The sequence below is a fragment of the Talpa occidentalis genome, unplaced genomic scaffold, assembly GCF_014898055.3.
Source record: "Talpa occidentalis isolate TD23 unplaced genomic scaffold, MPIMG_talOcc4v2.1 talOcc4.3, whole genome shotgun sequence".
Lineage (NCBI taxonomy): Eukaryota > Metazoa > Chordata > Mammalia > Eulipotyphla > Talpidae > Talpa > Talpa occidentalis.
In genome coordinates, this window is record NW_023603184.1 from 26,779,352 (window position 1) to 26,807,121 (window position 27,770).

At 46.4% G+C, this 27,770-nt stretch overlaps 1 protein-coding gene across 2 annotated transcripts in view; it reads left to right on the plus strand.

Annotated features, from left to right (window-relative positions):
• Positions 1-27,770, plus strand: part of AMPD3 (adenosine monophosphate deaminase 3) — a 48,950-nt gene that overhangs the window by 2,147 nt on the left and 19,033 nt on the right. Inside the window, exons 1-5 of one of the 2 annotated variants that reach the window (XM_037522658.2) lie at positions 2,234-2,915; positions 6,786-7,011; positions 19,398-19,605; positions 23,651-23,813; positions 25,933-26,152. In XM_037522658.2, coding sequence (XP_037378555.1) covers positions 2,891-2,915; positions 6,786-7,011; positions 19,398-19,605; positions 23,651-23,813; positions 25,933-26,152 — 842 coding nt within the window. In that variant the 5' untranslated portion in view covers positions 2,234-2,890. Of the gene's footprint in view, positions 1-2,233; positions 2,916-6,785; positions 7,012-19,397; positions 19,606-23,650; positions 23,814-25,932; positions 26,153-27,770 lie in introns of those variants that run through there. The other variant, XM_037522660.2, reaches the window with a different exon arrangement.

The following is a 27,770-nucleotide window of genomic DNA, read 5'->3' on the forward strand; positions in this document are numbered from 1 at the left end:
CTAGAGAAGTTTAGTCATTTAACCAAGGTCATGCAATGAAGTGTGGAACAAGATTCAAACCTGGGTAGTTTGGCCTGAGACCATATCTTTACCATATCCAATACTGACTATCTCTTGCCTTAGGTAGATCTATCTACTTAGTTTGTTCATTCATTCACTCTTTTATGATTTATTCTTTCAACAGGTGTTTATTGATGCCTACTATATTTCATACATGGGGGTACAATAGTGAATGCTATGGGTGAGGTCTGTCATGGAGGTGATATTTATCAGGTAAAGCTCCTTTAGCCAACTCCCATGTGAGTCATGCATACCCTAGAAATGAGAAGGAAAAAAGTCCACAGCATCCTTTTCAGGAAGAGGAGACTAATAACCTTCTTGATTAGGCATAATTTGATTCCAGTCTTTCCTGTCTTTAGGGGCTTTTAAGGGGCAATTAAATGGTAAAAGTGAATGTGCTCTGGTCTCCAGGGCAGGAGATGCACACTCGGGGGTTGGTCATCAGAGGTTGTCTTAATGTTTCTTCAAAAAGGAAATAAGGCTTTGAACTTGGGACCAATGTTCCTCAGTCTAAGGAGACTTCAAAAGGAGTAGTGACATGGTAGGCTCAAGGTAGAATTGTGAGGTCCTGAGTGGAGCTGGCCTTCTTTTCCTCTTGCAACAGAGTTATAATTTCCTCCAAAAATGCGGCTATTCCAGAGGGTCTTCCGTCTTCCCTTGACTGTTGTCCCAATCTGTGCCATCTTAGTGGGACTGCTGTTCTTTTCTGTCCAGACCTAGTGGAGTCGGTCTCACACCCCTAGCTGTGTCCCAGGAAGGCAGTTTTCTCTAGGATGGAAAATGAATGCTCAAATCGAAGATATTTTCCAAAGCCCATGCCATGGGATATTAATAGGTGTTTTTTCCTGTAGTGCTGGTAGGAGGGTCAAATAAATGTGTTGAGTTAAACAAAGTTAAGCAGTTTTCTTTACTGTTGGACTTCTTAGGTATTTACAATCTGCTAGTAGGAATTGTGCATGATCCCTATAAAGGACTATGGAATGCAGATTTACCAAGCTTCTTGACATTTATGTTTTATAGACTACACTTTGGGAAATGCTTGTTTAGACTAAGGCTATCCACAGTCTGGTTAAAAGTGCAGAATAAAATTCCCTGCATGTGTTGGGTCCAGGCGGGCTTCTAGATGCATGGGTTAGGACGCTGCCATTGCACACCCTTCCCCTCCATTGAATCTTTCCCCTGCCTCCACCCAGACACACAGCAGAAGGAATCATTGCTCCTCCTCCCTTCTGACAGAACAGTACTAAAGGCTTCGTTTTTTTTGGTCTTTGTTTTAAGTCCGTTTAATTATTTAATGAATAAATATTATCCTCCCTCTCAGTTGCTTGTAGCCTGCTGGTTGCACTGCTAGTGAAACAGCTGTGAGGACAGGTGGGTCATAATCTCTGGGTAGCAAGAACTCAGCAGCAGCCTGAGGATCGTGTGTTAATCCTATAATCCTGCCCTGCGTGCACAGGAATTATTATTTGAGTTCAGGAAGGTCTAACCTCACAAATGGACTTGAGGAGGTGACTCAGGTCCAAGTCAGGGCTAGAGCTAGTCTCCCCGTAAACAACTGACTCATATTTTCTGGGCTCTTCCCCCCAGGATTCCAGCAACACCACAGAAATGCCATTTTGCTCACAGGTTTTTCACACACACACACACACACACACACACACACACACACACACACACACGGCTTGCTCAATCATTGGGAGGCCCTTGTCTGCTCTGAACTTTCCCCAAATGGGACCTCCTAGGGGGCAGATGAAGAATGGAATTTGCGCTGTGTGATGTGTTTTCATTCCCCCTGCTTGCTTTTAGAGGACTGGTCTGGGGGTCACCTGAGGCAGCTCCAGCTTTCCCAGGGAGAGTGGCAGCTGCTGGTGGCAGGGTAGTGAGTGCAGTCAGTGCTCCACAGACTCCTCAGAGCTGGAGGCCCACATGGGAGCTGTGAGAGGCAGTAAGAAGGGGAGGGTGAGGTGGGCTCAGGTGGGTCCGTGGGCCATACTTCGGGTGTGTGTGTGTGTGTGTGTGTGTGTGTGTGTGTGCACGCGCATGCGCATGCACAATCACACTCCTTAGGCTACCCCCCCTCACATGTGATACGCAGGGAAGGGGGGAAGGTGTGGCAGAAGGCAGGCCACTTTTCATTCTAGCCTGTTCCTGGGAAAGGAAGGGACAGTTTATGGTCCTTCCCACTTTTAGAGGTGGACAGGAGGGAGGAGCCTGTACTTAAAACAGGATTCAGAGCTCCCCCTGTCAGTCCTGAGGTGCCCTCTGGAGGGTTGTCCTGAGGGACCTTCTGAGGGAGGCAGGGCAGGCATGCCACAGACAAATCCCTGTGGTAAAATGAACCCAGGAGCCAAGCTAAGCCTAAGTGGGGTTTAAGATGGAAGCAGACAAGGTGATGGTGTTGCAGCTTTCAGGAGGAGTCTGGACGTTACAGGGAGGGTGTGGCTTATCTTCTGTGGTTGGTCTGGAAGTATGAATGTACAGTGAGTTGGGGCAGCTGCGGCTTCAGTTTGCTCTGGAGAGGGCTGTGAACAGGGCCAGAACTCTGCATTCAGGATACAAGAGCCATTTTATAGCAGATTACTGGCATTACCTGGGAGTCTTGGAAATTTTCCACTTATATTTCATATTCACGGAAGAATTTCCAGCCCAGACTTTTCCTGCTCTTGCTCAGGGCTGCTCACAGATATGCAAAGCAGAGACCTCCCACCCCAGCAGGCAGCGGCAGACAGGACCCAGCTAGCAGCACTTACACACTGACTCAGCTCAGCCTCCCGAGCAGGAGCAGTCCTGGTCCAAGTGTGTTGCCTGTGTGGCCGCCTCAGGATCAGCCATGGAGACTCCAGCGTCAGGCTCAGGTCTGTGTTGTGGGTTCTGATGATGGGAATCTGGCAAAAGCACGGTGCAGCTTCATTTGCCTTTTAAATGGCACTGTGCTTCCTTTTTGAAGGACTGTGGTGCCATAAAAGTTACTGTTTGTTGAAATTGCTGTGGTTTTATAGCTTTCTAACTTTGAGATGGTTTTTCATGGTCACATGAGCATGTTGTATGTAATGAGATAAGCTGTATCACCAGCTGATGCCAGTGAGTTCTCAGTTAAACTGCCTCATCCTGCTAGCTTTAGCTGACAAACAGTTGAAAGTAAGGCTTGAACAAGCAGCTGGAGCTGAAGCTCTGCTTGGTATCTGCTTTCCTCGATATGCCTGACTGGGCAGTTTTGTAGGTCTGAGAGGAGAGGCAAGCCCTGGAGGGAGGGATAGGCAGGTGGGAACTGTGTGCCAAGAATGTCCAGAAGAGAGCAGAAATATAGTTAAGCCCTCAGGCCTGCTGACTTAGACCAGCTCTCAAGTGGGGTACGTGGTCTCTGTCAAAGCACGGAATCAAGTCTTCGCCAATTATTTAAGACATTGGTAATAGTTTGGCGAGAAATTCATAAGGAATCTGTGGGGGGGAGAAAAGAGAGGGGTTTATGGGGGAAATGCAGCTCTGATTTTAGAGTCTTTGATGTGCCTTTTGAATCTGGGATGAGGGGCTATATGAATGCAATACCTCCCTAATCATTCACCAGAGGACCTGTTTTCCCAGCAACAGGTATTAAATTCTTAGGGACCCATATTAGAAAGGCTGATTTAAGCTACTTCGTCTAAAGGAAAAGGAAGATCATTTTTAGAGATGATCCTGAAAGAATGTTTAGTTGATGTGAGCAAGTTTAAAATTCCTCATGAGGGGCCTCTCAGATGGGGCAGCGGTTGAGCGCTGGGTTCTATTCCCAGCCGCTGGGCGAGGGTCCCACATGGTGCGCAGACCTCTCCTGCCGCCCGCTGCTCCCCTCAGCAGTGTACTTCGTCAATCTGCCTGCTCTGCTCTCCCCTCTGGCCCTGGTGAATTCTCTTACCCTCCCGCGCTTCTGACTGTACCCAGTGCTTATATAAATAAATAAATAAATCTAAGAAGAAAAAGAAAAAAAAAATGCCTCATGGAAGAATATGGCAGAACTTGGCTTAAGAACTTTCGACATTTATGTCAAAGGATCCCCCAAATGCCCTCTTGTGAGGGGACCTGGTGGGTGTGATTGGGTCAGTCCTATGTGTGTCTGTGGGAGTGAAGGATGGGCATGGGAAGGTGGGGGTGAGCTATATCCATCCAGGGCACGAGCTAATGCAGAGATGGGTCCCAATGGTGTCATTCCCTTTGGGTTGTTCTCTCTGTGGTGATGATGTTTGATTTTTTCTCTTTTTATAAACTTTTAAGTCTATTCACTTTCTACCTTCTTTGCATTTGTTAAAATGGTATTATAGCAACATTAACAATCAAAATAAAACTTTGCCTCACATACAGTCAATTCTCTCATCTGATCACATGAGTGTGTGTCTCTTTTACAGCCTTTGTCCATAGGGGATGCATTTTTTTTCTCATTGTAATCAAAGCGGGGGTATAGTTTTAGAAATTAATTTTTTCATTTACTGTTATTTTACAAGTAGTTTTTATATGATTTCACTGTCCTCATAATTATAATTTTGGTTGCTTAACTTTTTCCCAAGTGAGTATGCTCTAATTTGGACATTTTAAAGCTTTTTGTATAAAGAGTACAGGTAAACATCTTTGTGCTTTTTCCTGCCTTCAGATTCTTTTCTTAGAAGCAATTTCTAGAAGTGGGTTTACTTTGTCAAATGGTACAGATGCTTTATGGCATTGGCTGCCCTTGGCTTGGGGTCTGATACTATGTCTGAGATGCTATGTGAGATTTTGGAATGCTGCCCTTCACCCGTGGCCTTAGAAGCGGGGGTGGGGTTGGGTGGAGGCATTCTACTCGAACAGCTCCTCCTGGGTCTAGTTCTTTATTTTTGGATTTTTTTTCTTCCATTTTCTCCCCCTGTAACTTGCTTCTCCAAGCCTCTGCTTTGATGGTTTCCAGCTTCCCCTTCTCTTTGCTATCAGGATGTAGAAATCTCCACAGTCAGCTGTGTTCCTTTTCCTCTTTGCAAAGAATAGGCCTTTGCTGCCTTGGTGTCTGCTGCCATAGACCAGCACAGTGGCCTGCTGAGATGCTTTTCCTCATCAGCTCCCTCTCATTCAACCTACTGGGGGCAAGAGAAACCCAGGGGAGGCCTGGCTCTGGGTATGGAGGGAAGGAGGAAATTGGTTTCAGAGCCAAGGGGCCCACAGACATTCTTTGCCGTTATTAGCCTGCTTTCCTCCTTCCTGTATGTGTGCTGAATATGAGACCCACGTGCAGCAGAGACCAGAATGGCACACTTCCTCCCCCTTCCCCCCCCCAGCACCGGAAACCTCTCTGGTACATAGAATTGTGGCACTTAAGACTGACAGGACCTTAGAGACCATTTAGTCTAATCCCTTCAACTCACAAATGAGAAAATTGTGAAGCTCAAAGAATAATTTTCCCAAGGTTGCTCACAGTGGATCCCTCCTCCTTTGTAATTGCTTCCTCTCCCTGCCAGATAGCAACCGGGCACTATCTCACCTTCATCCTCATCTGTCAGGCTGATAAAACCACTTCTCTCTTGAAACCTTCCTTAAAGAAATTATGTTCGTAGGTGGACCTGAAACTCCTCTTCCAGAGCCACTCCCGATAAAGGTGGCATGTTGGAAAGGATGCAGTCAGTATTTACCCATTCCATAGGTGTGATGCTGGTGACACTGAGACCTGCCCTGGCATTCACTGTACAGAGAGAAGCAGCACAGCATAGTTGTTAAGACTTGGGTACTAGGTGTCTGGGTTCAAATCTCTACAGTTCAGAAAGAAAAGGGGCAGAGGAGCAAAAGGCTAAGATCAGCACAAATCTATTAACTTATTAACAGTCTGACTCTGGGCAAGTTAGTTTTCTGTGCTTTCATTTTCTCATCTGTAAAAAGGAAATAATAAGACTAACTGCATTAATAACTGTAAAGCACTTGGCAGAGGGTACTTACTAAGTACTATATAAATGTTGCAAAAAAAACAAGAAAGGAACCAACTAAGTGATTTAGGCCAACTACTGATGGTAAGAGACCAATATGCAGAGTGAGGAATGAAGAAAAGCTTCTTTGAGGAAGTGAGTTTTCAGTTGGGTTGTGAAAGGTAAAGAGTATTCCTTTGCCCAAATCTTTCTTTAATTTGCTTTGTCTTAGAGGTTCTGGTGGGCTTGGGAAACAGTGAGACCACAATGGCAGATTCTTTTTTTTTTTTCAGCAAAAAATGACTTTTGTTGTAATTAAGAATGCAACTTTGGTTTCTCCAGGCCTTAGCTGTCATCTTGTGGGGCTTTAATCATTAACTTAGTCCTTTGGGCTCTAGTCTTCCACTCTGTGTGGTGGGGAGCAAGGTTTGCTCATTGTTGCATAGTCTCCCAGAGGGGGTTTCTGAACTCTCCTCTCTTCTTCATCATGGAAACAAAGTCTGGAAATAAAGTCAGGCAGGCAGGGCTGCCAATGTGTCGTGGATTCCCTGAGTTCAGGAAAATGGAAGTGCACTGGACTGGACAGTTCATTCTTTGACTTCTGAACATTTGCTTTCTCATGAAAACTTGAGCTGACATCACATCCAATGACTTATTGAACTAATTTTAAAAATTGGCATGCTCGTTTGGTCTGGAGAATACCTGAGTAGAGCGCTAACCCTGTGGGGGGCGGGGAGGGCCCTGCTCTTCCTCAGCACTTCTCCTCACGCTCACTGGCAACTCAACCATCCAGTAACTCATGAGGTTTAACTCTTGTGCTTTCTTTGCTAGCCGAGATGCCGCGCCAATTCCCCAAGCTGAACATTTCCGAGGTAGATGAGCAAGTCCGGCTCCTGGCGGAGAAGGTGTTTGCTAAAGTGCTCCGAGAAGAGGACAGCAAAGATGCCTTGTCCCTCTTCACTGTCCCTGAGGACTGCCCCATTGGCCAGAAAGAGGCCAAGGAGAGGGAGCTGCAGAAGGAGCTGGCGGAGCAGAAGTCGGTGGAGACCGCAAAAAGGTTTGTTCCCATGACTCAGCTCTTGTGTGCACTGTTGTGCAGACCCAGGCAGGCTGTGGGCATGTGTCTCCTGGGAACTGGACTGTCACTGTGAGCTGAGATTATTTCTTAACCAAGACCACATAATTCACCACATGTTTACTGAAGGTGCCTCTTGTCAAAAACCGCTTTCTTCTGCAGCTGGTTTAATGACAAATCATGTGCATAAATACCATTTCCAAATGGCTTTTTTCCCCTTTTCTTTTTGGAAATGTGAGTATTTCTTGGGGAAACATCAATTTTACTTTTTTTCGTCATTGACAAGTATTTTGCATTATTAATTAACTAAGCTCACTCTTTGCCAGGTGCTGTGCTGGGCACTGGGGAATGTGATAATGAATAAGATAGATAAAGTCCCAGTCCTATAGAGCTTACACTTGGTCCAGACAATAATTAATTGGACAAATTAATTAAAAGATGACAAGTATGATAAGTGCTGTATCAGTAAGTGCCTAACCAGGAAAACCATGTGAATATCGGAAGTAGGATTTTAATGCAGGGACTTGATTACAAAGGTGGTAGAGAACAGAAAAGAGAGAGTGTCAACCCAGAGATTAGATGCAGTAGGGAGCAGCTACCACAAGACTGGTGTTGCTGGAGCCTGGGTAGGAAAATTGGAACCATGGAGATCGTTCCAATGGAAACTGGAGCCAAGGAGGAGAAGCATAGACTGCAGAGATGTCTCCCAAGTGTCTCCTGACACTTACCAGTTTTCCCAAGTGGCTGTCTTTGGCCAAATCTAGCCAGAAGTCAGCTGACACATAGCTGGAAACTGAGGAGAGAATGTAGAGTAGGTCTGAGGGCAAACAGGCCCAGGTCTAGCACAGGTACTATGGAGAGATGAATCAGGAGTTAGAAGAATGAGGGGTGAGTGAGTCTTTTTTCTGATGGAGTAGTTGGGGAAGGTCTCTTAGAGGAGGTAACAATGTAGCTGATACTGATGGCATTTGCTGGAGCTAGCTCTGTAAAACTGGGTGAGACCTTGCCGGTAGTGGAGTCAGCCAGGGCAGATGCCTTAAGTATCTTCACTGAGGTCTGTGTCAGGAGAGGTGTGGTTGAAGGGAGAAGCTCCCCTCAGGTGGGAGGAGTAGCCTGGGCCTACATCAGACTGGCCTTGTGCTCCTTGATAAGAAGTTTGGATCTGAGTCCATGCGCAATAGGAAACTTCATGCTTTCACAGTTTATTTCACACGGGAGAGCAGAATTAAAGAATAAAAAAGCTTGGGGAGGTCTGTGATGGGTCTGTAGCCCACCTGCCCAGCACTCTGAGTAAAATTCCATTGTGTATATTTTTTTTTCTTGATACTACATAATTTTAATATGTCCTTAATTTTAGTATGTCCTTTTAGTATAGGGAAAGAGGTAAAAAGTAGAGTCTCGGCATGAAGGCAAGACCAGAGCTTCACTATCTCTAAGTGCTTATCTTCCTCTGAGGGACTATGAACCCATGAAGTGAAGGGGTCATTGGTGCCATTGGCCAATTCTGAGTGATAATCTGTGTTGGGCCAAATGAGATGGTCCCAGGCCTGAGGTGAGGTCATAGTCATTTCTGGAGGGTAAAGAAACCCTCATCCTTATGCTCAGCGAAATAAACCAGAAAGGAAAAGAAAAATACTGGATGGCCTCACTCATAGCAGGAATTTAGAAAACCTAAATAAGGGGCCAAGAAAAAGACTAATTATAATAAAGTAAAAATCAAAATCAACAAGCAACTATAAACCAGAGACACACTGTGGGGTGGGGGGTAGGAGGGAGAGGATGAAAACAAGGATGGGGTGGGAATTGTGTGGGGACTATAACCAAGATGAAAATGAATACTCTGTGCAAAAATGAAAAATGATGTAAAAAATATATAAAATAAAAAAATGAAACCCTCATCCCACTGGAGGGTAAAGAGAACCTTATCCCACTGTGCTTGCTTAACTTTATGAACTGAATGGTCTGCAGGACCTTCTGTGTTGAATGAATTGAGCATTTTAAATCTTTCATAATGAGAAGAGAAGGGTTCCTGGCACTTTTTATTTTCAGGAATAATAAGTTTCTGAGGCCAGTTTCCATTATAGAGTGACACTGGACTGATAGCTGCAAAAAGAGATTGTTCTCTTTTCAATGCCCAAGCTAACAGCAAAATGGAAGCTTTCTTACTCTAAATTCAAATGGTGCTCTGTAGTTTACCAAAATTTCTCTGCAAACTCTGCTCCAGAAATTTTGTTCTGTTCTTACAAGGTTGTGGTGGTCTTGGTTTACATCCAAGAGCCTTCTCTGACTGGAAGCTCCAAGAACTATATGTGGTTCCCATTGCAGTCCCACAATCCAGCTCGGAACCTAGCCCGTGTTGGTGACAGAGGAGAGATGACGTCCTGCTTCTCCATTGCCACCACAGACACTACATCAGTGTGGTCACAGTTTCCTGGACCACTGTGGTCTATCACTTGGTAGTAAGCTCTGTGACCTTGGGCAAATTAGGAAACCACTCTGTGCCCCAGTTTCTTCCTCATCTATAAAGTAAGGATGGTATCTTCATGTAGTGAGGAAGGAGGGAATGAAAATACGTAAAAAGGTTAGGACAATGCTGGGGTCAGTAAACCCCAGCTTATAGCTGTTACCTACGTGTCCAGTGCCCTACTGTGGCGAGGACAGTGATAGCAGCTACAGCTTACTGTGGGCTAGGTGCGGTTGACCTTCATTCTTTAGTTCCTATGTCAGTCTTTCCAATGGCTAGTCTTAAGCTATCAGTTTTACAGGTTAGGAAACCAAGGCTCAGAGAAGTAAAATTAACTCTCATCAGCCCATGAAGCAAGTAAGTGACACAGCAGAGAGTAAGACCCATGTCTTGTAAATAGAATCCCATTAACTGGGAGGCTAACCCAATCTTTAGTCAGGGGTGGAGTCTTTGGTTCTTGATCTGTAGACACTAGAATTACACTGGGTGTTAACCACCAGGAGCCTACACCCTGTTGGCTTTTGAACTAAATGGAGGGAAGCTGGGTTAAAGCCCTACCCCAAACCCCACCCTTCTTTTTCTGCCAAAGTACAGCCAGGGGCCACAGGTGTCAGACATCCCAGTGTCCTCTGGAGCTTTGCACCCCCCATTTTGTCCTTGGTCTTTCAGAGTCACTGCTCCCTATAGACACCTTTATGCAAATATTCAGATGTGAACAGTTCCCTTTTCAACTCTGGCTCCTCCCTGATGTTCTGGAATATGAGTTGTATATGGAGCTTTCCTGCAAGGAGCCCACAGGTCTGCAACCCACGGCGGGTCTCCAGCTACTCAGAGTCTGAGGGTTTCTGTTTCAAGCGGTCACATCATATGAGGCTTCCAGTTTGGAAAAAAAGTCTTCCCTTGTCCTGGCTCCTCTCACAAATTTGAGTATTTCTGGTGCTTGAGAAAGGCTTTATGGCACTTTTTCTTTCTTATTAAAAAAAAAAGACTATTCTAAGTCTATTGTAAAGGCACAAATTCATCCACGGAAGGGAAATAGCTCCTTACAAAAAGAAGAAAAACTTGGGTGTGAGTAAAAAAGATGAGCCCCTAAAGGGGACTAGCTGTCTAGGCATCCAGCAGTTGTAAGACCTGAGCTGGGTTTTCCGAAGGAAATTAGAGCCAAGGAGGAGAGGTAACAACTGCAGAGATGCCTCCCAAGATAGAGTAAGGAGTTTGGCTTAAACCCTGCAGTTTCATAGCATAGTGATTAGCCAGAGTTGACCCCCCTACAGTGGTGCATAGCTGTGTGTATGTAACAAATGCAAAATTTCTGAACAACCTCGCAATCCTTCCATCCATTCTCTTATTTATTCTTACTTTACACAGAGCGCTAATAAGTTTGGTTATTTTATTTCTTATCCTGTGGCAGATTTAAAGAAACAGATTAGAAGTAGGGAGAGGGTACTTCTAGAAGCAAGGTCTCAAATGTGTGGATATTATGAGCGCAGGCTGTGGGGTCATACTGACTGGGTTGGTTCAAATGACAACCTTGTCTCATTTGTGAGTGGCCACAGGCAAGGCTGTTAACTGTAGGAGTCTTTTCCTGATCTGCAAAAGGAGGATAATAGAAGGACCGGCCTTGTGAGAATTAAATGAGCTAATATGCATGACTGCTGAGCACAGTGCTTGAAACATCATTAGTGTTCCTGTTTTTGTTACTATTATTTGCTCATTAACAGTGAGGGAGGAAACTGAGTAATTATAAAAAGCAGATGCAAGAATTCAAAGCATAACAGTCTCAGGACAAGATGGTGACTGGATAGGACAGTGATGACCCTGAGTCATCTGGAGAACTTTAAATTATGTTTGGCATGCTCTGACTGAGATGCAGGAATTATGTCTTCAATTATAATTGAACTTGTTTTTTAAATTAGGGTTGAAAGGGGACAGACTTTATCTGAAAAATCTAGCTCTCCAGAACAGCTCCTTCCCCTGAAAATGTTTTAAGTGGAATAGGAAAATATTTGTTATGAATAGAGCTTAGCACAGCTAGCATGTTTTTAAATCATTTTGTTTTATGAAACTTTAAATTAGGGGTAGGTAAGTTTGTAAAATTTAGGGTAATTGGCAAAGAAGCTTCATTTGAAGCAATCAATTCACCTGCTTTTGAAGAACTGGTAATTTAAGACTTAATTTGAAAGGTAGTGAAGACTACTCACTTTGACCTCTGGGGTTTTTTGAGAGAAGGGCAGGTGGGAAGGCCTGGAGAAAGGGGGGCTGGGAGAAGGCAGCAAATGGAGACCTACGTCATGGAGCAGGGGAGAGGGCAGCACAGGCCAGGGTGTGCTCTCAGAGCAGTGAAGGGAGAGGAGGGGTTGGGATTTGAGTCTTTACAGCTGGAGGCTTCAAGTGTGCAAAGCAAAGCTGCACCCACCTGGCCAAGCTGCAGGGCACTTGGCGAGCATGTGGGTTCCACCCACTGTGGACTCTCTTACAGAGCCACCATGCAGCATGCAGCATCGTCAGCTGTTTCCACCATATTCTTTCTGGTTAGGCTGGAACTTCTGGTGTGTAGTGGTGGGAAGGGCACAGAGCAGGTTTTCTATGACCCGAGCAGATGGGTGAATGTCAGTCAGAGTAGGCGCCAGGTCTTCAACCACTCCTTCAACAAGGGATCCTGTAGGGTAAAGAAAATGTCAGGCTTTTCTGCCCTTCCGCCATCAGGATAGATGATGGATCCTTGTCCTGAATGCATGCCTGATGGCGGGCACCTGGAATAGGGTGTGGGCATAGGTAGATGGGATTCAGCTGAGTTAAGACTGTGCTTTTAAGGGCGGCGTCACGGGGGGACGCCAGCAGCCCCAGCCAGCAGCAGCAGAACCGAAAGAGAAGCCGAGAAGCAGCAGAACGAACGCTAGAGAGCCCAGATAGAGTGAGGACTTGCTGGGGGCTGGGAGGCCTGCCAGCCTCCCAGCCCCCCAGCCAGCACCCCTGCCTGCCATATGCCTGGTGAACCCCAAATAAAAAACCTGCAAAACTACTGAGGACTCTGACTCCTCCTTTACCCGGTCTGCATGGGATCAGAAAACCTGCACTGTGGTCCGTTCCTGCCCTTACAATTGGCGTAGTCGGCAGGATCCATGCAGACGGGTATTGGAGCCCTCCGAAGACCTGGAGGGACTAAGGAGAACAGACTTTGCCTGTGACGACGCTGGAGGCACCATGGCGGTATAGAAGATGGATACGTCCACGAGCTACAGGATGAGACCTGGCGTGAAGGAGACGCCCGAAAGGACCAGCCAACGACACCGGAAAGGACCAGCCAACGACACCGGATAGGACCAGCCAACGACACCGGAAAGGACCAGCCAATGACCCCTGAGGCAGCAGGCCATTGCTGAAGCAGGGAGAGGCCAATGGACTGATAGACTGATGAACTGATGATTTTGGACTGACAATCCCGCCAGAAGGCGGAGGACCTTAGCAGGTTATGTTTATTTTTTGAGAATCTGGGGGTGGCCAGTGGGCCTAGATGGCCAAAAGCAGCCTGTGTATGCCCAGTGGCCAGGTGGAGGAGAAAAGCCAACTAAGGTGGCAAAAGCTGGTACTGATGCTAAGTTGAGAAGCCCTAAAGCGGCTGTTAAGCAGCCTGGGTATGCTGAAGCCCTGTGAGTCTCGTAAAATCACCTATGGGTGATGCCCTGCTCATTCTTGAGTGAGGGTGAGGAGCTGAGGAGCCCATCCTTGTGGGACGGGTGGGGAATGTGGCTTGGGGTGGAGCCCAAGCCAAATGCAAAGTTTGGATCCCCAACCCATGTGCTTGTGCAGTGGGTTGGCTTGAGAGCAGGGGTCTGTGAGTCGCATGGGTGGCCATGAAGGCCGAGTGTTGGAGCGACTGCAGACAGAAACCCTGAGGGTTGGCGATTACCCCCAACAGAATAAAATTGCCAATCCCAGAGCTAGTGCATCCTGGGGGTGGATGCTGTGTGTGCCTTGTAGCCGAGACTACAGCCAGGAGAAGGCCAGGAAGCCTGACGGCTCCTGGTATGTTATAGTAGATGCCGTGAGTGATTCCCCTCCCTTATATGAGCAGTGCCTTCGGCAGCAGATTTGGTGGCTCATCTGCTGGTACCAATAATTGTCTTTTGCACTTGGTTGGTGCCCTGCCTGGACTTATTTGTGTTCTGTTGTATTTTGTTATATTGTATTTTGTTATATTTGATGTATTTGCTTTTGTGGGCCATGGCTGCATTGTTTGTTTGCTTAGAAAATTGTATATACTGTATTGTATAGACTGTATGGCAGAAAACCCTGAGGGGGTGGACTGTAGGGTAAAGAAAATGTCAGGCTTTTCTGCCCTTCCGCCATCAGGATAGATGATGGATCCTTGTCCTGAATGCATGCCTGATGGCGGGCACCTGGAATAGGGTGTGGGCATAGGTAGATGGGATTCAGCTGAGTTAAGACTGTGCTTTTAAGGGCGGCGTCACGGGGGGACGCCAGCAGCCCCAGCCAGCAGCAGCAGAACCGAAAGAGAAGCCGAGAAGCAGCAGAACGAACGCTAGAGAGCCCAGATAGAGTGAGGACTTGCTGGGGGCTGGGAGGCCTGCCAGCCTCCCAGCCCCCCAGCCAGCACCCCTGCCTGCCATATGCCTGGTGAACCCCAAATAAAAAACCTGCAAAACTACTGAGGACTCTGACTCCTCCTTTACCCGGTCTGCATGGGATCAGAAAACCTGCACTGTGGTCCGTTCCTGCCCTTACAGATCCCCATTTCCATGTGAAGCAAAACAGTGACAGTGGAAGCAGTAGAAACAGATGAGCCTATGAAAGTCAGAAATGCCAGTCTCACCTAATGCCATCCAGATTCAAATTGTTAATAAAACCCCATGCTGATTTGTGACTCCTGCCTTTATGTTGGCTGTTCTCTTCTGGAGAAAAGGGGCTTCCAGAATGACGTGAGTGTGTGTGTCTCTGGGGGAGATTCAAACAAGACTCCCTGTTCTGGAATGTTCCCTTCTCCCTCAGAATGAGGCAGGGAACTTTCTCTGATCCTGCTGTTCCTTTGCTCCCATCCCAGTGTGATGAAGTGTCTTCTCGGGGACCCCACACATCCAGGGCATCTCATTATCTGACCATATTGTAGGATAGTGATCTGTTGACCTAGCCAGCCACCTGTGTTATCACAGTCAGCCCCAAGAGTCAGTAGATGTGTATTATCTACCCATTTGCCCCCAGGACCTGGCACAAGTGGTCTGTTGAATGAAGTGAGAGCCACATTGTGTACCCTCAAGAATGTTTTGAATGACTTATTGTGCATTGTTGAGAGTCTTTGGTGAAAGGTGAAAGGAGGTGTCCACCGCTACCTGGAAGTCCCCTGGACAGGCAGCACAAGACAGTGGGCTTCCAAAGGCCCCTGGGGAGATGCTGGCTATTCTCTTGAAGAGTAGGGAGGTCCCATGGTTCTTTACTTAGATTTATCAAACAAAGCAAATGTTATCATCAGAAGGCTTTGGAGTACACAGGAACTGAGGAAGATTGGGGAGTGAGTCAGGGTAAAGAGGAGGAGGACACAGTGAATGGCAGGGGCAGCAGTGGGTCATAAAGTGGGTGGGAGCACAGACAGGTGCTGAGAGATGTTGTGATATCTTAACAAGGGGAGCAGTTCATCTCTTTGTCTTGAGGACCTGGTTGGGCACGAAGGACACTGTTGTCCAGGAGAACCATTGATTTCAGAGAGGACAAAGCTGCTCTCCGGTCCTTTGGGTCTCAGACTTAACCTGCAGCAGGTGTCCTCACAGCCACATACCCTGCCAGCATCTTGGCAGGAGTGAGTTTCTGCCAGGTGGATATGTGGGTGGGGGAAAGACGAGGTGTGCCAGCTAAGGCAGAGAGAGCTGGTTTCCTCTGGAGCCCCAGGGGCTAGCACGAGGAACAATAGGTGGGACTGTGGGACTTGGCCCATCATACAGAAGTGCTTTCTAATAGTGGCCACAGATCATGTTTGTGCACTTGGTGTTTGTGTGTCTAGCATTGGCCTGGCCCTGAGTGGGTGCTTGGGAAATGTTCCTTGACTAAATAATGAAAGCTGGTGTCTTATTTGGAAAGGTAGTGAACTTGCTGTTGCTGAGGTATACAAACAAAGGCTTTCCTAGTGAGAAGATTGGGGTCAGTAATCTTAAAAGTCCTTTCCAACCAGAAGACCCCATAAATCTATAATTCTGATAAAACTTATGATGACTTCTTTTATTGGTGTGAAATGTGACAATTTATTTCATTTTATTATTGTGACATTTTATTATCCAGACAACCTCGGAAGGGAAAGAAGGACACATGTATAAACACACACACAGGGGCCTCCCTGGTGGTGAAAGGGGTTAAGTCGTAGCACTGTGAAGCTATCCACGGCCACTGCAGCATGTTTGATCCCTGGCCAAGGAGGTGACCCACATGGCACAGCAGACCTCTCCTGTCTCACCCGCTGCTCCCCTCAGCAGTGTATTTTGGTCAATCTGCCTGTTCTGTTCCCCACTCTGTCTCTGGTAAATCCTCTCACCCTCCACACCTCTGGCCTATTCCCCAGTTCTTGTATGCATAAATAAATAAATCTTTAAAAAAAATTAACACCCACACACAACCACACACTTAGTCAGTGCCACTCCCCACCTTTGTTGTCTGAGGCTCCATTATATATTCTATAGAATGGATATTAGATTGGCCCTATGGTGGTCAGAATTTCTTAAGTGGCTCTCAAAGATATCCCATACTCTTCACTACACTCTTTGAATATGATGAGACATTATCAGCATGGGTCTGATCTAATCACATGAACACTTGGAGCAGAACATTTTCTCAGGCTGGTAGTTGAAGGGGATGTCAGAGAGATTCAAAGCATCAGAACAATGTGCCATGCCTGCCTTTGATGAGGAGGGGACTATGTGCAAGTTCAGAGAGCCAGCAAGGAGCTGGGGACTTCTCTGGACTAATGGAAGTGGATTCTGTCAGTACCCTGAATGAGCCTGGAAGTAAATGCTTTATTAGAATCTTCCAATAAGAGTCCAATATGGCTAATGTTTTAAAAAAAATTATTGAAATAATATCAGTTTATAACAGTATATAGATTTTAAGTGTATAGCATTATAATTTGATTTTGGCCTTTGACACCCTGAGCGTAGAGCCCAGCAGCCAAGTTCACCCAGACCTCTCACCTACTGAACTATGAGCCAAAAATGGGTGTTGTAAGTCAAGCTTAAATTTGTTATGTAGCAAAAGAAAACAAACACAGGACCTCTACTTATGCTCCATTTAGTTTTTCCAGTTTTCATTGATTTGAGATATAAGTTGTGTGTTAGCTCTTTGAGATACAAGTTGCATTGATTAGAGATACAAGATGCATGGTTATTCCCAGCCCTTGTCCAGGGCGAGTGGGCCTGGAGGAATTGCCCTCCGTGTTGTTAAACCTGTCCCTTATGCCTGCAAAACCTGAGCTCCTAGCCCACCAACTTTCACATGTGATGATCTGCGAGTCACCTGGAGACCAAGTCCAGAGTTGTAATGGATGTCTGCAAGAAGAATTCTTTGGGCACTCCTGGTGGCTACTGGCTTCCTCACAGGGGAGGAAGAAAAGGGACATTCCTTGAATAAGCTGGTGTGCTTTTGGCTAGCTAGGCTTCCAGCTTCTGATCTTGGTTGGTTTTTTTTTTTTTTTCCTTAAATACTTTTCCTGTGTTTGTTGCTCACCTTTGACATTACTTGCTTCGCCCTGGCAGGACCACTTCTCGGGCAGGACTGATGGAGGACTGTGGACATAAAAGTTCAATGAGATAGAAAAGTGACCTGGCGGGCATGTGAGTGACACAGAAGCCAGAATTTCACGGGACCTGGCTGAACCTCTCAGAATGCGAGGAGGAGCCCAAAGCAAGTGGCTCTTCCTCTAGGTGTGAACATTTAGAAGATGCCAAAGTGAGAACCTCATTGCTCGAGGTGAATCTGCCTCTGAGCCATGACTGACTAGCATTAGTTGGCATCTTCCTGGGCAGGATACCTGACTCAGCTGCTTGTGATGGATGAATGGCAGGCTGGGGAAAGCCTTGCCTGAGGCTGTGGGGTTCAGGCTGAGTTTCCTGAGCAACCCAGTGCATCTATTATGCAAGGCCAGGGACAGGGCAAAGACAGAATCCTGAAAAGGGGTCTCTTCCATTTTCAAGATGTAAATGGCCAAGTGTCCAAAATGGTGATAACATTGGTGAGCAGATAAAGACCATGTGATAGCATTGATGGGCAGATAGAGAGCCATGGCAAGTGGTAGGTGTATAGATAGGGGAGGAGAACAGTGGTTCCTGAAAAATGTTATAGTGGGTCTGTGAGGATACCTGGCCAATAGTCAGGAGGAAGGTAGCTGCTTCCAGCTAAGTCCTACGGCAGGTTGGGAAACAATGATTTCTCCAGTCCCTGTAGGTGTCACTGTGCCTGGAGAAGAGAAGAAGTTCTATGGGAGCTGGTAGGTGATAGCTGTCACTTATGGGATGCATGGGAGTCCTTTGCAAGAAGCTATAGACCCTGATTGTGGGACAGGTATCTGGGAGGCTGCTGAGCCCGCTGACACAAGGTAGTGCAAGTATGGGCCTCCCTGGTGGCTTAGGGACTAAGTCTCAGCACTATCACTGGTACAACCTGAGTTTGATCCCTGGCCAGGGAGCTAACCCACATATGGCCTTGCACACTTCTGTCTCACCCACTGTTCCCCTTAGCAGTATATTTCAGTAAAAATCTGCCTGTTCCTCTCCCTACTATGTCTCTGGTGAATCCTCTAGCCCCCCACACCTCTGGCTTACACCCCAGCTCTTCTGTGCAAAATAAAGAAAATCTTAAAAAAAGTATTTAAAAAAAAGGTAATTCAAGTAGTCAGCTAATTTCTTGCATTGGTCATCACTAAGTGGCGGTGCTGTGGCCCTGGGCTCCAGTGGAAGCAGAGAGGAACTTGGGAAACAGAAGTGCTGATGGCCCTACCTCACTGCTGGCTAACTCCCTTCCTGGGAGGGTTCCATAGGGCATTGTCATTTGAAATGTTGCTATTTAGTTAATGAGGAAGGTGAGTATTCACAAATCAGCATTACAAATAAGCATGAACTTCTGTTATTTTTTTTCCTGGTATTTTAAATGAAACGTGTGCCTACTTCCTTGAGATTTGGTGAAATCATCGGTTGGCATCAAGCTGACAGTCCAGAGGAACTGGAAGTTGATGATGATCAACGCGGAGATACAGATCTGTGTCTGCCCAGCAGCAGCAGCACCCATGGGGCACAAGTCAGACTCTAGGGCGGCAGGGGAGGAGGGAGGGCTAGCAGAGCAGGTACCAGGTGCTGGGAGGCTGGGGGCTTGCTACCATCTAGCTTGTGCCTTTATGTACTGTTGTTCATCTCTCCTTTATAAAACAAATGGGACTAGTTGATTGTCATGATTTCTTTCAGCTCTAAAACTACAAATTTCTAACTTTGTGAAATATACTGTGATGGTCTTTCTGTGACTGTTTATAGTCCTTCCTGAGACTGTCTCTGAGCTGGGGAGCTGAATTAGCTGAAGATAGTATTTGGTCCACACCATTGGTTTGATATTATCCTCACCACTCTTGCCCTCTGGTGCTAGACACCTGCCCATAGTCTGCCTGCTGTCTCCTGAGACATTTGCCTACTCTTAAGTGCCCACAGTAGTTTTAAGTGATCGCAGGGAGGAAGGTCTGGGAGACTGTTCTGTACCTCTTCATAGAGATGTGTGTAAGAGGATGGCACAAATAATCAGACTTCTTCATGGGAGGATCAGCATCGCACTATATCAGAGCAAGATTCTTCTGCCATGTGCACAACATAACACTCGCTCAGATTAGCCACTGACGTCTCCCACTTTCCTTGTCCTTTGCTTTTAGAAAGAAAAGTTTCAAGATGATTCGGTCCCAGTCCCTGTCTTTGCAAATGCCAACACAGCAAGACTGGAAGGTCCCCCCAACAGCCAGTCCCGTCATGTCTCCTGCAACCCCTGTACTCAGTGGAGCCACTTCCCAGCCGGCACCAGCGCCGCCCTACACCATGCCTGAGTTCCAGCGGGTCACCATCAGTGGAGATTACTGTGCAGGGGTAAGGCGTCTCCCACTTACTGTTCTTGGCAGGATCCCTGTGGGTGTTGTGTTGCCTTGTCTAGAGGCCACTGGACTCAAGGCCAGCCCTGAAGCCTAACCCAGGCTGTGGGGTTATGGGACGGGTCTGAAGAGAAGGAGGGTCCTCCCTGAGGTTGTGGTATGTCTGAGGCACTGCCCATCCCTGTGAAGAGGCCCAGGGCTTCCTGCTGGCACATTGTGGCCTATAAGTTCCATATATTCTCTGGGTCCAGAACTCTGCTTTATGTTCCTGTAGTCCATTGAGGAGGGTCCATTAGAGGTCCAAATGTTGAATAGATTCAAAGTCCTGATGTCGATTGGTTTAGTTAAAGTCACTTATCTCACCCACACAGCTTTCCTGTGCTCTTGGTTCATATCTTTACATATGACTAGACAGCTCCTCTTGTCCTCCCCCGCCCCCACCCCCAGCTAGGAGGAGAAGGTCTAATGGAAAGTGAACCAGTTTGGTTTATACCAAGTCAGTTAACTCAAGTTAGTTAGTTAGCCAATTTCTTCCTCTGAGGAGGGTAACTGTATCCATGATGATTTATTTATTTAACTCCTTACAAAATCTGAAACAATGATGAAAAATATTAAAATTGTTAGCTGTGGAGTGGAAGTCTGTCATGTTTCCTTCAGCGCTTTTGGTATGTTTAAAATATTTCAAAACTAAAAATGAATTTTTATTTAGTGCCAAGGAAGAAACTCCCTGGCCTCAGGCCTCTCTGCTGTCTGCTACAAGTTAGTATACCATTGTTAGTTTATACTAAATTAGTTAATTCTCCCCAGCATTGTCATTTAGAGATGTCCAATGCCAGAAACTAGCTGACTACTTGCACTAACTGGCTCTAGAGGGCCCAGCAGCCTCCAGACACCTGTCCCACAGCCGGGTCTACAGCCACCCACAAAGGACTCCTGCGTGTCCCATGAGGGACAAGGTCTTGATGAGGTAGTGAACTAATTTGGTTTATACCAAGTTAGTAAAGTTATGCCAAGTTAATTAGTAAGAGCTAGTTTTACCTGTTTGGATAATGTGTTTTTGTCGCTTACTTTTTGAAGGAAGCTATCATTAAGCTAGTGGTGGGGTTAGGTTTGGTTCTAGCAATCTGGCTCTCAACCCACTAGACTCTCTTTTGCTTTTCTTTTTAACAGTAATTCCAGAATCTATAGTACATCTGAAAAAGAGTAGCTTGTTACTTTTTAAATAAAACTCCCCCTAGCTTTAAAACAGATTTTATTCTTTGTGTGACTGAGAATTCTTGCATATGTATAAAATTTAAAATGGACAAAAATCATATCCTCCATCCACTCAATTCCCTACTTCAGAGGCAACCATTGGTTTTGATTTCTTGTGTGTACTCACCCAGATGGCCTATGTACCTATAATTTAGTATGCACCCAGAGTTTATTTCTTTATTTTTGCACAAATGGTAGTCTCCTGTATATATTATATTGCACCTTGCTTTTTTCACTTGATAGTATAAATGTCTTGGAAGTAATGCTTTATTAGTATATAAATAATTGCCTTTTTTAAAAAAATAAGTGCAGAGTATTCTATTGTGTGGATGTACCTTACTCTATTTTGCTTAAGTACTTAATTTGTACTTATTTTAAGTTCTTATTTTGCTTTGGTTCCTATGGGTGGGAATTTTGGTTAGCTAGGAAATAATGCAACCTTGTCTGAAGGAGCAGCCTCTTGACCAGGAGTTATGGGTGTCCACCACCTTCCAGCTTGTGGGCAAAGCAGTGCTTAAATGGAGGTGGGCTGACCTCCAACTGAATGTGAGGGCTTTGACTAAGCGTGTTAACAGACTTCTTCTGTCAGTTTCCTGGCTGGCATGTTGTAGGGTATAGAGACCCTGAATTGGGTAATTGGTCCCCGCAGAGCAATCCCCGTGAGAGGCAGGCTGACCTTGTACATTACCTTCACCCCACAGGCTCTGCTGCTGGGCATGGGACCTGCATTGCCTACAAACTGGCTTGTGGGCACCCATCCATTGGGATCCTAAGCACCCTCTCAGTAGTCTCAGTGTGGCCTGGGCTCCTTGCCATGCTGATTCCCTCACTTCCACAGACCAAGTGTTTGGGTTTGTCACTGGCAGGGATTTATTTTTGTCTGAGCTGCTCCTGTCCTATTCCTGCTGCTATCAGAAGCCTCCCACTGGAAGGTGTAAAGTGGAATTAACACACTCATGGAGACACTTGGAGCTAGGAAAAGAGAACCTTCTTCCTTAAGAAAAAGCAAGAAGTATATTTAGTAAAAGCATACAAATGTTCATGGGAAAGATACATGATAACTACTTTTGAGGATGGAGTGGGTGGAGGAGTGAGGAAGGTAGTGTTTTAGCTGTTATCTGTGATGATTTATTTATTCAACTCTTTAATAGATCTGAAACTATGATGAAAAATATCAAAATTGACAGCTCTGGAATGGATGTCTGTCATTACCTTCACTGCTTTTCAGTATCTTTAAAATATTTCAAAACTAAGAATGAATTTTAATTAAAGCCAAGGAGGAAACTCCCAGACCTTTCCCTTCCCTTCTTTCTGTTCCACCAGCCGCTTGTGCTTCCCTCTGCTATGTCACTTATCCTGTTAGGACTATTGTTCAGCTGTTTGTCTTCCCAAGCACATTCAGATTTCTGCCACACATATCTACCCCAAATGGACTAAGATTAATGAGCCCATTGAAAGGTGAGAATTTATTTCAGTTATCTTCGAACATGAGGCAGCTCCAGGAAAGCAGAACATCCTTGGTCTTTGGGAATCAATCAGGTCACAGTCTGAAGTTTGACTTTGAAACTTCCTAGAGGGCCTCCCTGGTGTGTAGGGGTTCAGTCTCAGTGCTATCACTGCTGAGGCCTGAGTTCAATCCCAGGCCAGGGAGCTTACCCACAGATGGTGCAACAGACTTCTCCTGTCTCTTTTGCTGCTCCCCTCAGCAGTATATTTCAGTAAAAACACCTGTTCTGCTCCCCACTCTGTCTCTGGTGAATCCTATCAACCCCTGCACCTCTGACCTACACCCCAGCTCTTCTGAAAAAAAAAAAAAATAAAAAAAAAGTTAAAAAAAAAACTCCCTAGAGAGTGATTTATCCCCTTTGAGCCTCAGTTTCCCCATTTGTAAAATGGGTTATAGTGAGGACCAAAATGAAATCTATAGAAAGTGTCTGGCTTGGAACATGTCAGTAAGAGCTTGTTGACTGGATGAACTGGATTGATTCCCAGATGAATCAGGAGCCTGGGTGGGCAAAGCAGCAGGCAGACCATGTAGAAGTTTTTACTTTTACCTCTGAAGGACTCATGTATTTTTTCAGCCGAAAATGTCACCTCCTCAGGGACGTACCCAGGCTCTGCCTCATTATGTGCCGGGGGCAACCGCAAGTTTGTGATTTAACCAGCAGCATGTGAAGCCAGCCTTGGAGTGTGCAGAACACAGTGTTCACTTCCCTCGCAGCAGCCCTAATTCTCCTCCCAGGTTGAGGGACCCAAGACCATCCCAGGTTCAGTGATTTACTAGGACTCTCAAGATTCAGCACATAGCTGTGCTCATGACTAGGATTTATTACAGTGGAGGGTATGGAACAAAGTCAGCACAGTATTTAGTGGTGGCAAGGTTTGTGTTAGTGGGCTTCTGGAGGAGACCAGCTGCATGCTTCCCTGGGTCCCCTCACTGTGGAGTCACCAGAACACACTTAATTTCTTCAGTACCCATTTGTGACAATGAGTGTGAAGTGTCATCAACTGTGGAGACTCATTAAAGACTTAGCACCCAAGGTTTTTATTGGGGCTGGTCACACATGTGCATAGCACACTCAAGCCCCAGACTCCCAGAAATCAGGTATTCAGCATAAACCATAGTGTTTTTACAAACAATTTAGGCATAGTGAGTCACTCATACTAGTTAAGGAATGGTTGGAATGTTCTCGAAACCCACGTTTGCAAGTGCCAACTAGAGACCAACTTTACAAGGCCAATGGTTTCAGTCCTGCTCTGTGAACTCTTTCTGTAACCATCCCCTGCAGATCACTGTGGAGGACTATGAGCAGGCTGCCAAGAGCCTGGCCAAGGCCCTTATGATCCGGGAGAAGTATGCGAGGCTTGCTTACCACCGCTTCCCAAGGACCACGGCGCAATACCTGGGACATCGGCGGGCGGATGCTGCTCCTCCGGAAGAGGGCTTCCCAGGTAGGGTGCTGTGGCTATCGGTGGGGCTCCAAGTGGGGCACGGCCCAAGAATTGGCCAGGACTTTTTATCGACAGGCTATATTCCCCCCCAATGGTGTTTTAAGGGCAAGGCTTTACGCTGATGTTTGCTGGCTTCCCCAAGGTTTGATTCCATGTTCACTGTGTGCTTCACTCCAGGTAGACTTGAGCTGTAGAAGTTAAAAGTTGTCCTTTGTCTCGGGGGTCCCCAGAGAGACAAGCCATTTAATGTGGGATGATTAAAACAACATGATCAGAGAGTAAATGCTGAATTGGTGATGGGGGTGGGGTGAGAGGTGAAGAGGGCATGTTCCAGGGGTGGTGGAAATGGTCAAACACACCTACATTCTGATCTAAGCGCCACCACTTTTTGGGCAAGATGTCTCGCCAGCCTCAGTTTCTCAATCTATGAAATGGAATGCTAATAATATCGTTCCCAGGCTTGTTGTGAAGATTCAATGAAAGACTGCATGTGAATTACTTAGTGTAGTTCTGGCATCTAGTGAATGTTCAATAAATGGTAGCTACATTTATGCTGTGGAGTTTGGCAGAGGGAATCAGAGAGCACAGGAGGGTTTCTGGTAGCGTCTGTTGGGCTCCCAGAGGGCTGAGGAGCAGTGGAGGCTGTAAGTTAAGAGATCAGATGAGGGCCTAGTGGTCTGTGCCAGTGTCCAGGACCCTGACTGCCCCCAGGACATACTTGGTGCTGAGAGGTTTCTTGTCTCTGGCTTCTTTGATGCTCTGAAACTTGGACTTTGAACATTTGCTGTGATCTGCACTTGAGTAAATCTCTGCCTTCTGGGGCCATTTCTTTGTCTGTCTGCCCCATTTAGGCAAAGGCAGGAAGGAATGACTATCCAATGTGTATTTTATATAAAACAGAGTATCCAGGGATACTGGGCAGGGGTGTGGTTGAGGCTGTGGCTTCCACCTTTGTTATAGTAAGTGTTACATCTCACAGGCCGACGCTTTTGGGGTTGCTCCTGAGCTGCCTGTGGCTGTGCCTGACGGGGGGAAATCAGACCTCACCTCTGTGCTGCTTCAGCCCCTGTGCTGCCTCAAGAGTGTGCTAGGAGGAGTCTGTCCTGAACACTGATGGGGAACACTCAGGCAGTTACTGTCCTTTGGTGGCTTCCTTTGATGAGGATTCCAGGGTTTCATCCTACCAGGGCAGGGCAGGCAGCTGGGTTATTGCACCTTATGTGGGATTGGCTGATGTGTGGAGCTGAAACCCCCAGTTCTATTACTATTTAGCAGAACCTGTTCCTTAACTAGAGACAGAGCTTATCAAGAGTCAGTAATACTCATTATGAGAGTAATCAGATAATGCCCTGCATTATTGCTTACAAAGCATTTTACCTATCTCCACTGCTGCAGTCCTCACAACAGTGCATTAAGGCAAGAGGTGTTATTCTTAGGTGAGCAGACAGGATCAGAGAGGTGCAGTGGTTTACTTGACGTCTCATAGCTGGGAAATAGCCAAGAGGCATATCCTCATACTCTGTCTCCTCTGGGCCAACTTAACCCACACTCGTGGGACCAGACAGCTTATTGACATTTCCTGCTGGTGGGAGAAAAACTCCATATTATGTGATCATTTGGAAGGAGGGATTGGCTTCTTCATCTGGCCCCTTAGCCACCCTGGACCCAGTAAGATGTGGGAGGACAGAGACAATTAATTGATCCCCCTGGGAAGTCCCAAGTACTGTCTGTCCTCTTATTAGTGGACACAAATGCCCTTTTTAATATGCCTGGTGTCCCTGATGTGTCCAGGAAGAGGTGTGATCCTATACCTCTGAATCATATACTGTGTTGTAAACCAATGTTACCTCAAAAAAATTTTTTTATTGAAGTGCTGGTCATGTTCCAGGGACTGTTCTAGAAAGTGGGGAGATAGCAGTGAACAGAATATGTACTACCCAAGATCAGTGAAATTATTTTACAAAATAAATCAGGGGAGGGAACATGGGATGTTGGGGCAGGTGGTGGTTGGGTTTAAGATAAAATGACCAGCACAGGCCTTACTGAGAATGTGATTTTTGAGGCCATGTGAACTCACAAAGTCAAGGGCACTTTGCCATCACTTAATCCTGTTTTGCAGATTTCTGCCCTCCCCCACTGCCCCAAGAAGACCCTTACTGCCTGGATGATGCTCCCCCCAATCTGGATTATTTGGTCCGCATGCAGGGGGGCATCCTCTTTGTGTATGATAATAAGAAAATGCTGGAGCACCAGGAACCCCACAGCCTGCCCTACCCTGACCTGGAGACCTACACAGTGGACATGAGCCACATCCTGGCTCTCATCACTGATGGCCCCACGTAAGTCAGCTTTCCTTGCGTCCACCTCTGTTTGCACAGGTGCTGTTCTATAGAAAGGACTTGGAAAGACCAACCAGATTGCCTCAACTCTTGACTTTCCTGTACTTACACCAATCCCATATGCTGGCATATTCTTAGATTTGGTACTGCCTGTCCCTTCTGCATGCGTAGGTGTGGAGCTTCTGTATGCTGGTCCCCTCTCTCCAGGCATGATGGCAGCCTTACAGAGTTACCAGCCCAGGGCATTCCTATAGATGGTGGAGGAGCCTTGAAAGCTGTTGCTTCGTGGCTTTCCCCATTTCTGGAGGGGAGAGTACAGGGTGCCTGGGAACTTTGTGTCTTGACCCCCATGATGCTTGTGGACTTGGCTCAGGTTAACCTGGCAGAGAGTTATCTTCCTGAATTTGACCTCACTCTTCTTGGCGAGTGCTTATGCTAATCAGCAGAGGGTATTCAGCTTGTCTGCACCCTGAGCCTCTGAGTGCCTGAGCTGGCAATGCCCTGCCAGGACTGGGAGCCTGGGGAGAAAGTGGGTGCTGGTCATGGCAAAGGACTTCTCTCTTGCCCTGCCTTTCAGGTTTTGCTGGGAGTGGATGTGATGCCAGTCTCAAAGTGGGGAGAGTGGGCCTAAGGGGATGGTCAGTGTGGGTCTTGGTTCTCACTAATCTGAGGGCAGAGCCAAGCCATGGATGGGGAAGGGCAGTTCCTAGGAGACTATCCTTAGTCAATGTGAGGAGGAGCTTTGAGGGGAAGCTTTGGGAGTGACAACTTTGGGAGGACACCAGCTTTTCTAGGAAGTATGTGAGCCTAGACTGCCTATCTGGGAGGTTGTCAAGGAGAGTACTGCTGGAGAGAGGGACAGGGTGAGATGACCTTTGACTCCCTACAAACTCTGAGACTCCTGTGCTTTGTGCTCTGGTCTGGGGCTCATCTGGGCAGACAGATGATGGTGCTAGTCTGGGGTGGGGAGGGCAGTTGCTGTTTATGCTTTCAAAAGTGAGTGATTGGATGCTGAGGGTGCTGCTGTTTGTGTGTGTGGGTGCACAAGGAAGCAGGTGCAATGAACTATGGTTGAAGGTTCTATGTGGCTAAAGCCAGGCACCTGCACTAGGTGTGGGCTGCCATTTGGTGTGAGCAGCGTGCATCTCACCCTCAGTGGCCTTTGCTGGCTGGTGGGGGAATTAGTCCTCACAGAGATTCTGTCTTAGTAACAAACATCCCTACATTTCTAATCTGCCCACTATGAAAATCATCCTTGTCTTCTCTTGAAATCTCAGAGTTGAGGGGTCTTCAAGTCTTGGGTTTTGGGGTATGCCATTTGGTCAGAGGATGGTTCTTGTAGTGCCAAGGCAGGCAGGTCACTCTGTGTAGTTTGACTATATTACTGATCTTCTGGGCAGAAGTTAAACTCCTTTCAAGTAATTAAAGGTGGTTGAGGGTAGATGGGAGAAAAGAAAGAAGAATGGGATGAAGGAGGGAGATTTTTATTGAGCATCTGTTATACTCAAAGGCAGGCCTTTCACACACATAAACCAATTTAACCGTCACTTCAATCTTGGGTATTGCCATATCCATTCATGGGAAGCAGAGATTTGAGATTAATTGCCTAAGCACATTA